This window comes from Bacillus rossius, chromosome 12 (assembly GCF_032445375.1).
Source record: "Bacillus rossius redtenbacheri isolate Brsri chromosome 12, Brsri_v3, whole genome shotgun sequence".
Taxonomy (NCBI): domain Eukaryota; kingdom Metazoa; phylum Arthropoda; class Insecta; order Phasmatodea; family Bacillidae; genus Bacillus; species Bacillus rossius.
Genome location: NC_086339.1, coordinates 13,624,824 through 13,641,795, shown reverse-complemented (window position 1 = coordinate 13,641,795; position 16,972 = coordinate 13,624,824). Strand labels below are relative to the sequence as shown.

Genomic DNA, 16,972 nt, shown 5'->3' with positions numbered 1-16,972 from the left:
GAATGCGAGAATCGGTCTGTGCCATCATTAGTCTATGGACCGAACACGCTCGCCAACGTAACACGAACCATTACATCAAACTCTGAAATAATCTTCTATCTACGTCCCTGGTGTTTAGTGTTAAGTACTCCTGATCAATCCCGACCATGGTCGAAGATCAGAGCTCGCCCGAGCAACTTTGCGGTCGGAATAAAAACAAATTTTCACGATTGAAGAGTTTTTTTTAAATTTTGCTGACCTTGCTCCATCAACCTTTCTCTTCAGTTATACATATAGAAATATATCCTCCCAAAAAAAAAAAAATAACAAAGTCGAGTTTTTTCCGATAATTTATGTGCTCGACCTAACGAAACACAGTTTTTATTTTTTTTTTTAAAAAATTCGAGGATTAACGAACGCCGATAGTTTGGTCTTCTGACTCTTGAGTCGGTGGAAAGTAGGTTTCCTCGGGGTGCTTGCGCGCGACGCCACCACACGCGCTCTCGCAAGCGGCGACTCGGTGTGACGTCACGCAGGGACGCCCTCTTCGCCAAACAATGGCGGGATGCCGAAAGCAGCCCCGGTTACGTCCGGCATTGACCTAGAGCCGCGGCGCGGGAGGGGGGGGGGGGGGGATCGCCATTCCCGGCATGCACCGCGCGCTAACGGTCCGCGCGGCGCGAGTGCGAAGTGTAGCTGCGGACGGCGCGGCTACAGGTCAGCGCACACAGCCAGAGCCTCGCACACAGGTCGTCACACACTTGCATGTCCCCGCTTCTCTGTTCTTTTTATTTTTGTACTTTTAGAAAAGATTCCTTTGGAAACCAGTAGCCGAGACATAGTCTGTAATACTACAAGAAATATACTGTTAATTTGTGCAACACATTGCTGTGATTATTTTTGCACTTATGGAATACTTTTTGAAAACAATAATAAATATTTCTTGTGCTTACGGAAATAGGCATACAATTGTAAATTTTTGTTGATGTTTTATACAAGCACAGATTTATAAAACCATAGAAACTAAAATAATTGAATATTCAATATTTGGAATACATTTTGGTTTTTACTATGCTTATTAATATGCGCAGTTAACACTGAAATGCTATCTGGGAACAGTTTACAAATAAATTTAACTATTAATAGGTACTGGTACATCATAAAACATGCGAGACAGCTCCTAATAACCTAGCTACCTTCGAACAGGCTGAAGAAACATCTCTGGACCACCTACTCAGTGTGATCACTTCGGGGCTTATCTACTGTGATAATGTGTGTGTGTGTGAATGTGCGAGTGAATGGTATTAATGAAATACTATCCCATATTAGCATATATTGGCAACTAATGACTTTTAACATTTTAACGTTCCAGCAGGAGTGTACGCCAATTCTGAGTAACATATGAAATAGTTTTCTGTTTAGACTAGATTCCTAACTCTTACACGTACGTAAAACCTCCAAAATTTTTACCAAATGCAAATTTAAACTCCCTGGGGAACTACGGGCAACTCTTAAGCCTGTGGAAACAGGAAGAACGAATCCAATGCAACACAGTTATCATTAACACGATACTGCTCAAGAGGTCGACGGCCAATCACCAAACGGCATCGTCTCGAAAAACCCACGCGACAACGGGGCAGATGGCTTCTCTTGCGGACGGTCGCCGATTACGAGGGAACAATAGCCAGCGCTGGCAGCGCCTCACTGCAGTCTTATTGGGCGATCGACGAGCGCGTCGGACGTATTCAAACGAGAGAAATCCGTTGCCGAGAAGGGAACAATGCACTGTCGCAACGCCCCGTACGGGAGTTCTCACAACCCCCCCCCCCCCCAGCCGCCTGTTTTCGCACCACCATTTTATTTTCCATCGCAAGGCAGTGTTGCCAAACTCGAACGCACGCGAGAGTGAAACTCCCCGTCCGCACGCAAGCCTCTTGCCTGCAACAATGCCCGGGGTCACGGAGGACAATGCATGCGAAGACAGGACGCGTCTGGAAGGATGTGGGATAATAATTTCCACACAAAAGGCAGTCGGGGGGGGGGGGGGGGGGGCCCGGAAAAGGGGTCGTAAAGGTGTTTTAACGAAGCCAAGGCTTTGATGTGGGAACCACGACTGCCGATTCCCGACCAACTTCTGGTCTCCCCCGCCCCGCTCAAAAAGACACGGCTTCCACGACTTCTGATGTGCAAGACATCTAGTCACACGCTCTTTCCCTTCTTGAGTGAGACCCGACATTATTATTTTTTTTTGACGTGATAACGTCTAATAAATCGATTAACGCCGGCTGCACGCACGAAAAAGGATTACTCATTGTCCCGTTACGCACATTGTCCCGTTACGCTCATTGTACGCTTGCGCCGCATCTATCTCTCTTCCACTCGATTGGAACAACCATCGATTTGACTTTTTCGAGGCACATTAAACTTGAAACACTCCCATTCGTTTCCTAATTTTCCTATCATCGTCCTATCCTTAACAGAATACTTAACACACATTGGAAGAAGTTAAATAGCAAACATGTATAAAAGTTATAGTTAAAATAATCTGTTCGTTAAAGTAATAAACGTATTTGAATTAATGAGTGCAAATAAAAGTAAATTTATCAATTAAATTGTAGATTTCATTCCACTCCTTCTTTGTATCCATACAAAATAGTGATAATTCAATAAAAATGATTCAATTTTATTCATATTTCATCAATGTTTTGTTATGACGTCACGTTAAACTATCGTCCGTAAACCGACTTTACAGACCTTTTTTTTTGTAAATGGAACATAAATGTTCATGCAAAATTACAGATATTAAATATTTGTACATTTACATGAAAACAACTGCTAAAAGATAATGTTGGCAGGAATGCTGGGATCGGATTCATGCTTTGGGTTGCCCCAGTACCTCCAACAGTAAAAGTTATCTGAAACCGTTCCCCGAATAGCTTTCCAATATTAACTGCGCACATTAAGGGGGTGCCTCCCATTTCAAGTCAAGATGTTATATTTACAGTAATTACAGATAAACTTGTAGACTTTTCCAATTGTTTAACTCTCACGAAATGAAAAATATATGCAGCGCATACTTTTTGCATAATTAGCTGTCAAAGTTACATTTTTAACGTTTTTGGGTTGTACAAATAAGGAGAATTTAATTTATTGCTTAACTAAAACTTTTTAGGTTTAACTGCAATACCACCGGCTACTTCAAGAAATAGTTTGAATTTATTTCCGAAAATAATAATTAATTTTACTTGGAATTTCAAAATTCTCAAATTTGTTACGATTTTAACAGCCAAGAAACTTGAAATTAGTTTTTTGTGATAGAAATGCAAACCATATCATGAAATAGCCAGTGGCAATGCAGTTAAACTTAAAAAGTTTCAGTTCTGCAATAAATTAAATTCTCCTTATTTATTCAACCCAGAAACGTTAAAAATGTAACTTTGGCAGATAATTATGCAAAAAGTATGCGCTGTATATATTTTTCATTTCGTGAAAGGTAAACAATTGAAAACGTCTAAAAGGTGATCAGTGATTAATATAAATATAAAATGAAGTCCTGAAATGGGAGGCACCCCCTTAATACGCATAATAAAACAAAATTCAAATTATTTAATATTCGATTATCTTTTTTATGGCTTAAAATGATTGAATGAAACATCAATAAAAAATAAAGTAATGCCCCAATTTTCGTAATAAATACTCAGTAATATATCGAAAACAGTATTTCATATATTCAAAAATAATCATAGCCATGTGTTGTACAAAGTTCCAATATTTTATTTCTGTTGTATTAAAAACTTTTTTCGTCAACTGGTTTCCAAAGGAATCTCTTGTAAAAGTACATAATTTTTTTTCTGTGCATGATCTTGGAAGTCTGTTGCCTAATGGCATCTGTGCATAACCATGTGGAGTAACAATTCCACCAAACAAAACACGTCTTCATGTGCAGCATAGTAACTTAATAATAACACTATATGCTCGGATTTCTTTCAGTCGCACTTTTTTTATCTGTGCGTTTATTTAATTAGTTTCAACAAAGTTTTTCCATGTGTTTTAGACCAGCTCAAAAACTATGATACAGTCTGCCTATAAACCCATTAAAAAACTCTTTGTAAGATTAACAAACAATAATTCTTCGGAAACAAGTTACCAAAATATTTTTATAACATACGTAAACTCTTCCCATAAAAATAAAAGGCAAACCACAATTCTAAATTGCAATAACATTAAAACTCAAATATTTATGTGACCCGTTTTAGCCTTAATATACATACTTTTACAACATTTAAATATCAGTATTTTCCTTGTTAAATTTACTATATTTTACTTTTGTAAATAACTTTAAACGTTGTCAAACAAGTTATTTAAATGTGAGTAAACACAAGGCAAATGAAGCATTAAAAATAAGTAATTATTATTCGATCTAATATTCGAAATGCACAATTCACAAAAAAAAAACTTTCCTTTTTAGAAGTTACAAAAATAAATAACTTGTGAATTTAAAATCTGTTAAATAATATCTTATCTGAACCAGCAAAAACATAATTCATTAAAAATGTTTCACATAGTCAACAGTTAAAAAAGTAGGTATATAAATAAAACATGTAAGATCGAAGTAAAAAAGCGTTACAAAAAGTGTAAACGAATTTTTTTTTAAATTGATTTAATTCAAATATACAATATAAATACAAAAAAATTGATGCGACACAATGGGTAAAAAAAATTATACACTAGAGCAAAGCATGTGTACAAAAATAATGTACAAAAATAGCACGAGAGAAATGAGATGAGCTATTTCAACGCTGGGACACAGCGATAAGTGGATAGCGTGGTGAACGCCGTGTAAGGCACTGATGCGTCTGCATGGTTACTTGTGAAGAATGACATCAAGACCACGAAATGCTGATGACAGACCAAATAGTCTTTGGGCGTGACAAGGGTGACAGCCCAAGAAGAAATACTGAAGACGTTTTGGGTGCCGTCACATCGTAATGAAGTTGTTCAGACACGCGAAGACTGGAGGATGCTGGGAAAAGAGCAATGCAACCACGCTCGAAAGATTCTTCACTGGCTGGCTGGTGGGGAAAAAAAAAAAAACATATTTTTTTCCCCCACTCTTGGTACGAATAAAGCGGAGAGAACACGAAACGAATTTACGAGAGAACGACACAATATATTTTATTCAAAGCGTAGCAAAGCATCCAAACCTCTGTTGAAACTCATAAAACCAACTGCCAAACACGACACATCCCGTGGCGTGGAGCAAGTATTACAAAATAGTAGAATTTATTGGGCAAAAATATGTCCTTGAGTAAAACACGTTTAAAAGAAACAAATTTTTCACACACTATGAGGTAATATTCAATTTTTTTATAAATAAAAAGAAATTTAGCACAATGTTTCCGGGGAACCAAATATAGTATTTCCATTTGAAAACACTTCCGAAAGACAGAAGACCTACGTCACGTCACGTCTCAAATTCGAGTTTTTAAAAGTAGTACCAATGGTTTACGCAATCTTCTACCCGTGTTATTCCTACTTGATATGATTGTCAGTGTTCGAAAAAAAAATCATGTGTTTATTTGCAAGTGACATTTGGGACACGGGTACTTGTGGTACCCACTTTCAATAACTGTCAAGATACACGATAGATTATAATGAAGAGACGAACAACAATCACCAAAGGCAGAGAGTAACGCGGAAAATCGGCACACGAGTTACCACGAGGGGAGCTGTCGAAGAAGACAGGACGACCTAACGAGAGGTCCTAGGAAGCTAGACGACAGGCGGTGCAGATGGAGCGACGAGGGGGGAAGGGAAGGTGTGAAAGTGACGTGGGTGTTTGCGTGGGCGACATAGAGTCATCGTCTGAAAGACAAGGATGAGGATGATAAAGACGAAGAGTAGCCGTCAAGGGTAGGAGACTAGATCTAGGTGACGACCGGGACCGTGCAGTCGTCGACGGAAAGACAAGGACCGAGGGTGGACGGGGACGGAGAGCTCAGTAGTGGCCGTAGTAGGCGGGCGCCTTGGCGTAGGCGTACGCGGGTTCAGGGGCGTAGGCGGCGGGGGCGGCGGCGTACACCGGCGCCGGCGCGTAGGCGGGGGCGGCGGCGTACACCGGCGCCGGCGCGTAGACGGGGGCGGGGGCGGGCGCCAGCACGGGCTTGGCCGCCACGCCCGACTTCTCCACGACGGCGTTGAAGCCGTTGACGGGGTCGGCGGTGTACTTGACGGTGCGCACGCTGCCGTCCGGCTCGACGAGGCTGTAGCTGCCCTGGACGACGTCTCCGTCGCGGGTCTCGTGCTGCGACTTGGAGTCGCCCGTGTGCGGGTCCTGGACGGCGTAGGAGAAGGCGTACTGCGGGTAGCTGTCCGGGTAGTCGGGCGACGCCTGGTGGTAGGCGGCGTAGCCCGCGCGCGCGGCGGCCACCAGGCCGCACAGCAGCAACACCTGCGGGCGACAGCGCGGCGCGTCTCAACTCCCCGCGCGACTGCCCTGTCAGCACGTCTCCTCGACTCGACGAGCTCATTGACTGCACAAGCAGCCAAACAATCCATCCCAGCATACGCCTACAATCTCTTCGGGAAATCATCGGGATACATTCCCAGATCCTCTCCAAAAAAATAATGCACAGCTTCTTACCCTTGCAGCACTCTTGAATAACCCAGTTAATTAACAGTGGGAGACAAAATTAAATATATATATAAATATAAACTCTCCCTAAACGTTTAACGGTTGCAACCTTCACTGTCTGATACACTGCAACCCCTCGTTTAGCCTAACTGTTTGAGTTACTCTTTAATTGTTACCTTCAACCAAAACTCTACAACGCTTGAAGTTGATACTATTAAAATTTATAACTGGGAAATTATTTTATGGACATAATGTGTTATTATCATCCTTGTGATATTATTTTCTTAAGCTGGTCTTGAGTTAGTTTACATTAGGCCTTCCTTACTATTTTATAACAGGTGTAGTTATTTTACAAATGATTTTAGAAACACACTTAAATAAATATATATTTAAAAATGAATCAGGATTGGAACCAAGCGAGATGGCGCTGTGGTAAAACACTGGACTTGGATTTGGAAGTGTTAAAACTTCGGTTTCCGTAGATTTTCCCGGAATGGCTTCCGGACAAATGCAGGAATGGTGCCTACCAAAAGTTACTGACCGATGCCTTCTACAAAATCGCTCAGTTGAGCTGCTGTACATATTGATATCTAATGATCTCGTCTTATGATCACCGCTTTTAGACGCACATGATGCACATTGCCACATTTGTGGCTCCAAACTACACTTAACGGCTTATATGCCAAAATAACTATGAAAAAAAATTTTCATAGGACGCACGCAGTACAGTTTATTAAACGAGCGAGTGAAAGGTTCTGACAGGTGACTTCACTAAGTTTTTCAGTTCGACAGCTGAATATTAATCCACCATTTTTGAGAGAAATATTGGTAAATGGTTGGCTATAGCTATTTATTTGGAAAACAAATAACTTTATCTATTTAATTGAATAATTCGTGTAAAATCACAGCTTAATACCTAACATAAAATCGTCAAAGAAAAAACACTACTTGTTGGGATGGACTATTGGCATAAATTTCAATTTAATATTTTTTTTACTCTTCATGTCGGAGTTACAAAGCAGAATGTGTTTGAAGTTTCCTAAGTAAAAAAAAGTACACTGCACCAAAAAGATACTTTAAAGTTTGTGAAACACGCGCGAGTTAATTCCAGAATGTAAACAAAACACACATGCAATTAAAGCAGTTTGCGAGCTTTCAAGACCGTTGTCCAAAAAACCTATTTTTTATTTGGAGGTTTAGAAGCGTCGCAGTGGTAGTGTTTACCGACGTTTCGTTCTGCGCTGCAGCAGGAATCTTAAGAGATGAGAATCAACTGAGAGCTGGCAGGTGGTAGGATTCTATACATATATACTTGCCTTGGGTTTCGTGTCGTAATTGGCTACCTGAAGACCCTTGGCGAGTATACATAGAGTCTTAACACCTCCAATTTCTCAGTGGATTCTCAACCCTGAATATGTCTGCTGCAATGCAAAGCGAAACGTCGGTTAATGGTACAACTGCGACGCAACACAACCGTGAAATCCAAGCTAGCTTAGGGGTCCCGGCTACCTGGGCATACATACGGTGTCCATTGCTTCAGAAAAAAAAACATGCTATTTAAAAACTGGTCAGGATATCGGAATGGGGTCTGTTTACGAAAACCATTCAAGAACACACCGAGAGCAGATGAGTAGATTTTTTTTTCTGTATTTCTTTTTTAAATTGTGTACTCAAAGAGTAAAAATAGCTAAAAACTCGTGTTTTCAGAATAATTTTTAGCTTGAAACTCCAGGTAAATATTCTTGAAAGCACTCGAGCATTACACCTTTATCTTAATTTCTCCGCCATGTAACGTCATGGTTACCGCTTAGATCTCATAGCTGCCCCATGCGCGCGACGACAAGACTGCGGCGCCGGTTCAGAGGAGACACCGCGCTAGAAGCACTAATCAAACCCCCCCTCGCTAGCACACCCGCTGATGTACTACAGTTCCGTCGGCACATGGCCGGGAAGTGTCCGTGTCACGCGCGTCATGCAGTCCGTCCAACGTCACGGATCGCCCGCGGACAGCGGAACGGACGCCTTGCGCAACGCCGGGCCGGCGAACAGGCGGAGGGAAAACGACGCCCCGGAACAGAACTGCGTCCCAATGAGGGGTTGTCCGGGCCGCCGCAGGGCCGCCAACCTGATTGATGGGGGGATGTCGTCACGGGACAGTTGCGAGATGCCAACTGGAGCGAGGCAATAATTCCTGCCGACGCAAGAGCTTCGTCGTGTCCGCACGACCACCGCAGTGGGCTCCCCGGATTGAAATGTGCCTAATTGCACCGCGGCAGGACTTGAGAAACGGTCGGCGAAACGGTGCCAATAACAAACATAATTCGAGCGCACACTACTCGACAAATAAATCATCCGAGAAATCGTTTGAGATCGATAAGTTAAAACCAACACAATAATTGGAATTCGGAGGAAGGAATCGATTATGAGCTATTGTAAGCGACCATACCATAATTTTAAGGAAAACTATTGGCAATGTTTTACATGCGCGCCATCTCGCTAAGTGAAATACCGACAACTGATAAACTTTATTCTGAGAACGTAAGATCGCATGATGCAAAATAATGTATCCCCAACTCTTCTTGAATACACCAGCGATGGGTCGACTCAACTTTATATCAAATCCGAATATCGAATTCGATTCTGAAAATATTGCCACGATGCAAAATCTAGTTATCAAGAGTCAGTAATACAATAATACTTGGTAAAAAAACACAAACACACAAACTTAATATTTAAAGGGCATTCTAAAGAATAAATTTTTATTTTTTAAATAATCATTCTTACACATTTTTAGGGTAGAAACATTCTGCATTCTGGCCACTCGGGACATTTTGGACTCAAATAATGGCAGCGGCCAGGATTTCTCAAGTAGGGAACGAGTTTAACGAGACCGTCGTCGGTAAATTTTTTCCGGGATGCCTTCGTTTTCCTCGTCCTTGCATTTCGTCCATGATCCGTCGTCAATTCACCGTCTCTCATCGTCTGTAACGATTTCGATGTCCTAATTCAACATCAACGACGTCTGGCAACAACTTAACATTAACATTGCTTGTCATATATCTGATTCAGCTGAACACTTACTAGGACCAGTAATTGTTAATTTTTTTTTACTGAAAGAAAACACCTAGCAAATACTACAGGAGTCTTCAGATAAGCTGAAATGCACTTTATCATCGCAGCTCACAAATCAAACAAGAGACGTTTGTGGTCAGCACGTTAAGAGGTTGCATTGAAAGAGGTTTTGGGTTCGAATCTCGGACGATTTAAGCAAAATTAAGTTTTCTTTTTTAATATCGTAAACTCCACGTTAAGCTTGCCAAATGTTTTTAAAGCACGAATGTTAGAGTAAAAAACGCCTACGCTTTCACAACGAAGTAGCTACAAAAATTTTAAGTCAACAAAATCAGTGGGATGATCTCCACATTATGGTAACACCACAATCAAAATGTATAGTAACGTCATAGTAAATTACAGCTTCAAGTCTTAAACACACATATTTATACTCTCTAGCAATGTTAGGTAATAAAAAAATTGCAAAAATTTATTTTCAGCAGTTAAATAAAACACCATGATTTGCCGATTCAGTAAAAACATTTTTTTAACCACCCCGAGGCATTCCAACATCTACAAACGAATTTACGAATATGCTATATCCTCAATAACATAATTCACCTCGAATACAGATGATGGTTCATTTTATCAAAGAACGGAAATACTGAAAAGTATTAAAAAAAAGTTTTAATGGATAACTAAGGGTTGGACTGAGCCTTTAAAAGGTCGCGGAACTAGGATTTGGAAAATAATGTAAACAATTAAAATGTATTGCTAAGAACACACGACTAAAAACGCCTGAATAATGTAACAATAAAACTTGAATTTAAGTTATTTTCAATAATTTTATTTTTGTTGTTATTACTATGCTCACAGATCAACCCTTGTTTGGAAATTCTCCTCTGTGAATCACATATCCCTTTCTTCAATTATTATACCAATTAATTCATTTTTCTTTCCATACTACATACAATTTTTTAATGATTAAGAAGGCGGACCCTGGGGTACTATTAAAAAAAAAGATCGAAAAGATCAAATGTGACTTTAACTATAAAAAGTTTATCCACAAAAGTTTCGTATCCTAAATTTTTTTCGAGACGTTAATACGTCGGAAACAATACAAGGATATGGTTTTATGAACGAGAGGGTAACCGAAACATATAAAGCATTTTATTTTCATTTGATATGTTGGATATAAATTCGAATTTTGTACGGAAAGTTTCTACTGTAATGTTAACACCACTCTCGAGTCTCAGATAGGAGAGGGAAGGAGTGCTAATCCGAACCTCCCCGCGCGACTGTAGCGTACTACTTATCAAGGACTTATTCTAATTGTAAGTTTATCTTTTTCTCAATCGAGACATCTCGTGATAGAGTTGTATCGATGTCATGACGAGATGAAGGTAACCATACACTTAGAATAAGCCATTCTGACTCCAGAACGCATTAACTCGCGTGTACTCGAGGGAACACTAACTCGTGAGTACTTGAAGGTACACTAACTCGTGTACTCGAGGGCGCAATAACTCGTGTGTACTCGGAAGCGCAAAACTCGTGTGTACTCGAGGGCGCTTTAACACGTGTACTCGAGGGCGCATTAACTCGTGTGCACTGGACAGCGTATTAACTAGCGTATTCTCGAGGTCGCACTAACTCATGAGTACTTGAGGGTGCACTAACTCGTGTACTCGAGGGAACACTAACTCACGTACTCGAAGGCGTAATAACTAGTGTGTAATCGAGGACGCTCTAACTCGTGTACTCAAAGACACAATAACTAGTGTGTACTCGAAATCGCAACAAGTAGTGTGTACTCTAGGTCGCACTAACTCGTGAACTCGAGGGAACACTAACTCTTGTATACCCGAGGACGCACTAACTCGTGAGTACTTGAGGGTGCACTAACTCGTGTGTACTCGAGGGCGCACCGAGCATGAGTGACGGTCACTCCACGCAGCCGAGGCGAGGCGCGCGAGTGCCGTGGTTGCGCAACTCGGCACACAGTCGTTGGGTAACGAGCACGCACGGCCCGGGAAGCGCGATGTTACCGGAGTCATCCATGCATGCCACAGCGCACCCTGACCGCAATCAAGGTGGCGTCCGCTGTGCTACCGTGTTTCATTGAAACCACACACTTTTAAAACGGTTTCATATATCCTAGTGGTGTCTGTTTCCGATGAACATTTAAGAATACGCAACGGGCGGACCAGTTGCCTTTAGCAACCCGTATTTCGTTTTTCAACTGTATTTATAGAAGAAAGCAAATGGCTAAAAACACTTGTTTTAAGAATTTTTTTTTGGCATGAAAGACCCGGTAAAGATTCTCGAAAGCACTCAATGAACTCCCAATTACACCTTTATCATAATTCCCCCGCGATGTAATGTTACGGTCAACGCCCAAACATCACAGCTGCCCTATTCACGACGAGAAGATTGTGCGCCAGTTCAGAGCCATGCGCTTAGAGGCGACACCGCGCCAGAAACACAGGCGAGCATCGTACTTATCATCCCGCCTGCACTAACACAAATAAAACTCTGAATGAATAGTGTGTGCCAGTGTCCCTGATGACTTCGTTGTCGACGAAATGTAACAAAAAAAAAATATCACACAAACACCTTACTTATTTACAGTTCACGTTGATTTGAAAAGGTGGGCAATGATCGATCCTTTCAGAGAAATTAAAATGAGTCCATTGGTAGCCGAATTAGACAACCTATCGCTCGTGTTACCGCCGCATCAAGGCGCACGCCCTGTTGACCGACATTCAGAGAGAAGTACAATTCCATATCCGGGTTGGATAAAGTTTAGTAAGTACGTTGTACTTGAGTAGTGGTCCTCTCGACCCGCCTGGATAAAGCATGGGGAAGCCTTTAAGTCCTAAAATAATCTGAACATAAATTTTCTACACCCTCGCTGCGCAGGCTTCAACCCTTTCGACACAGGTTAGAATCACAAGATCTCTTCATCCCTCAAGATCCCTCACGTGTTACCGCATCTATTGTTGTCGACAAAATATAGAGGATAGAAAAGGCACGAACAACGAGAATATAAAGACAATGATTTAATCCGAACGGACTGGACAGAATTCGATTAGATCGGTTTTGTCGGCTGGATATTTTTCATTACGGAGACCTGAATGCACATAAATAGTCAGTACAGTGTACAGTAAAATAATGCTAACGGCTTTTTTTTTATAACATTAGGGGTTTGAAACAAGAAAAAAATTGATAGTGAAAAATACTGTCTGTAAAATTAAATTATTACAATAAAAATTTTTTTAGTCTAATTTTAACTTATTTAAACATTATAGCATGCAATTGTAAAATAAAATCACTTAAATGTATTTCGTTCTAAGATATGATTAATTAGAGGGTTTTATCATGTGATTTTAATAATTTTAGCCAATATTTTTCACTTTTGTTTATTTTTTGGTTTAAAGCCCTTATTTTATGAAAAAAAGGGTTTGACTTTTTTTTTTTAAACTCTACACTGTATTGACTAGTTCTGTAATTTCAGGTCTCCGAAATGAGAACATATAGCCGGCAAAACCAACCCCATCTAATTCTGTCAAGTCGTCCAGATTCTATTATTGTTTTTATTTTCTCGTCATTCGTGCACGACGCGACCTTTCATAATAATATAATATAAATTTATCACATAAAATATTACTGTAATAATAAGAAAATCTTAAAATTTGGAACGATCTCGATAATGTGTTTACTAAGGGAGTAATACATTTATTTATTTTACGATTTAATTTTTGTCACTAGTTGCTGTATCAAAAATTGTTTCTGGCACAACTCTTTGAGGTATTATAACTTCAAACGGATGCAATATAATTCATATTAAGGTAGTTGTAGTAAGTTTACAGTTAAAAAAACATTTGGTTTGTCTATTAACGAACAGGACCGTTAATTTTTACCTTTTTAATGTATGTAAAGTTACGGCAGTCATGGTGGCAATAAATAAGTGATACGTGTAAACACTTCTGAAATTGACAATGGTTTTGGGGTATTTGGAACCAGGAAACGAAAAAAATAGGTGCACTATGGTTGGTAATGAATGAAAAAGGTTCGAAATCTACAAAAAAAAAAAGTACGTCATGGAAGTCAGCAAACATGTAGCACAGCTACCGTGTTTGAAGTAGCTTGGGTTCTGGGTTATAGCCGTTTCCTTGGCGAATAATTCACCAACGTTTCGGTCGACATTGCAGTCGCCATCATCAGGGATGAAGCTACTTCAGACAATGGCCGTGAAAGTCTGCGAACATTATTAGCTACCGTGTTTGTTTAGTGGAAACAGTTATAGGCCAAGTACTAAATGTGTAAAACCGTTACACTGTGAGTTCCAGGTCCTAACTGCTCGCGGCGGAGAGAAAGCACTGCAACTCGTCGCCTACTTCCGCGGACAAACATCGAAAACAAGGCCTGAACTGTCTCGTGAACAACTGACACGTTTACCAACTTTCTCAGTCTCGTCGCGCGCTTCGTGAACATAACAAAACTACATTTCCCTTTTCTGGAACCCTGTCACGTGTGAGCGAGGTTTTTTTCCCTCGTCCGGACGTCATAGAGACAAGCGTGACAAGCTGAAAATAATTTATATTCGAGTCACGTCTGTGGCGATACCGTCAATGTATACCTACCTACCTACCTGCGCCGCAGAAAAACATTCTCGTCAGGATAACTTCCACGGAATCATTAATATACAGGAGTCTGTATTATACCTGAAATATTCAGCTGAAGGTTCGTCACGAAAAAATAAGTTGAAAACTCTTTACGACTTAAGTCATAATGTAGGTACTTCCCACAATCTCATTCACTGAAACGGTATGGGGAAATTATGTCGAATTTACAAGATAGCAAGTCAGTTGAATGATTCGCATAAAGACGGTACACCTTTTGTTATGTGTCGAAACCGCGACCTTTCTGAGTTTTCGCCCTATACTAAATAAACAAACAAACAAAAAGTTCACAATACGTAGTGTCAGTGAATGATGAGTGAATAAAAGGTTAGGTATATTTAAAAAAAAAACTCGTTTGCCTGTAGTCATCCTTATAGGTATTGTAATTTATTTAGTAAATAATTAATTGAGGAGCGTAAGTACAACAAACCAGAATGAAATCAATTTCCCCCAAAAAAATGTAACTAAAATACGGCACTCACAGCTCAAGTTAGGGACCTGTTACAGAAACATGGATGCTATAAGCAACACTAATTTTCTCTAATAACAGTTCTCTTTTGGTGGCCAATAAAGTAACGTTAATCTAAAAACTCAGACACTATTAGAACCGACCGCACAGTTGCTGAGCCACAGACTGAGGCGCTCCGGGTTCGAGTCGCGGAGAAGGTATGGGTGGTTATTGGTACTTTATAATCTTCTGTAAGGAGGCCGTGTCGCATTATGGTCAAGTGCGTTATGCATACAGTCGTACTGTATTACAACGATCACGCGGAGCCAGAGGAATTATATATTTTCCAACATGAACTTTAAATTATATAAAAAGTTAAATAACAATATTTACGCTTTAAATTACGAAACGAAACAATAATCAATTACAAACTATTTTTGATATCTGTAGATATAAAAAAAATATAATTCAAAATAATATAAACACGTTCGTAGAACAGAAACCGTGTTGGTATTGGTAATGAATGAAAAAAAAAATTGTATGTGATTGGGAAAAATTGCCAAAATTAACTTCATATAATTTACTACGCACTTAAAGTTTTTTAAAGCCAAAATAAAGTAAATTACTTATAATTTTGTTTAGTTCTCATAATACTATTTATTGAAATTTCATTTAAAATTTTTCAACATAAATAAAGTAAATATACTCAAACATAATAAAAAATATTGTGAATCACTTGCGCACCCAAATTATATATAAAAAAACAAATAAAAGTCTCTCGTGTCCAACTTTATAACTGAGTTCTTTTTTATTCTGCTAGTCCCGTATAGGAATTGACGTTTTTCGTGTCCAATAAGTTAATTTACATACCTGTATTGTACGATACACACTGAAGCCTATCATATCATACATATCCAGTGAAGTAACTCTCGTCCTAATCTTGAATTAAAGTCTCTCTCATCATACGCGTGAATTAAAGTCTCTCTCATCCTACGCGTGCATTAAAGTTTCATCCTACGCGTAAATTAAAGTCTCTCTCGTTCTACGCGTGTTTTGAAGTCACTCTCATCCGACGCGTAAATTGAAGTCTCTCTCGTTCTACGCGTGCATTAAAGTCTCTCTCGTCCTACGCGTGCAGTAAAGTCTCTCTCGTCCTACGCGTGCAGTAAAGTCTCTCTCGTTCTACGCACATTGAAGTCTCTCTCGTTCTACGCACATTGAAGTCTCTCTCGTTCTACGCACATTGAAGTCTCTCTCGTTCTACGCACATTGAAGTCTCTCTCGTTCTACGCACATTGAAGTCACTCTCATCCGACGCGTAAATTGAAGTCTCTCTCGTTCTACGCGTGCATTAAAGTCTCTCCGTCCTACGCGTGAATTAAAGTCTCTCTTGTCCTACGCGTGAATTAAAGTCTCTCTCGATCTACGCGTAAATTAAAGTCTCTCTCGTTCCACGCGTTTATTAAAGTCTCCTCACGTCGTAGGGACATTAGAGGTTTCATTGAAGTCTCTCTCATCGTACGGTCATAGAAGTATCTCTCGCGTTCTATGAGTACATTGATGTCTCTCTCGTTCCATGCGTACATTTATGTCTCTCTCGTTCTATGTGGTGAATTGAAGTCTCTCTCGTTCAACACGTTAGTTGAAATCCCTCGCGTTTCAACCCGAGCCTGGCACTCTCAGCGGGCAGAAGTGCCGCCGACGGCCGCATACTCACCGTGGAGAGAGTCATGTCGAGGCTGGGAAGGTGGCGATGCAACTGTGGCGGTCCCCCTCCAGACGAGCGCTTATATAGCCGCGCCGGTGCAAGGAAATGGGCGGCCACTTCCTGACAGAGGGGCCGAGACGTTGGCCAATCGCGGCGTCGTGATCCCGCACTTAGATAGGTCCACGCCACTGTACCACTCCGCCGTCCGTCGCTACTCAAGGATCTTTGTTTAAAAACGTAGCCGTATCTTCAGGGACCAGTATCGGGTCCTAATTATTAATAAGAGACAACCCCCCCCCCCAACTCGGATCATTTAATGCTGTACTTACCGTCTTTACATTGTGACTAAGCTGTCGCTGTCGTTGGTGTTCTCATCATTATGGACTTACTACCTAGTTATTCAGGAGGTCTTTAACTACTTCTGTCTCTGTGTACATAAGTGGGGACGTGTTGGACAATTAATATAC

The 16,972-nt window shown here is 40.5% G+C and overlaps 2 protein-coding genes across 4 annotated transcripts in view; both read right to left on the bottom strand.

Annotated features, from left to right (window-relative positions):
• Positions 1–16,972, bottom strand: part of LOC134537554 (neurobeachin-like protein 1) — a 611,081-nt gene that overhangs the window by 54,271 nt on the left and 539,838 nt on the right. The window lies entirely within an intron of this gene.
• Positions 3,690–16,545, bottom strand: LOC134537564 (cuticle protein 7-like). The gene is made up of 2 exons (XM_063378129.1): positions 16,515–16,545; positions 3,690–6,430 (listed from the first exon to the last, which is right to left on the bottom strand). The coding sequence occupies exons 1-2, from the start codon at positions 16,527–16,529 to the stop codon at positions 5,978–5,980; spliced, it is 468 nt and encodes a 155-aa protein (XP_063234199.1). The 5' UTR covers positions 16,530–16,545; the 3' UTR covers positions 3,690–5,977.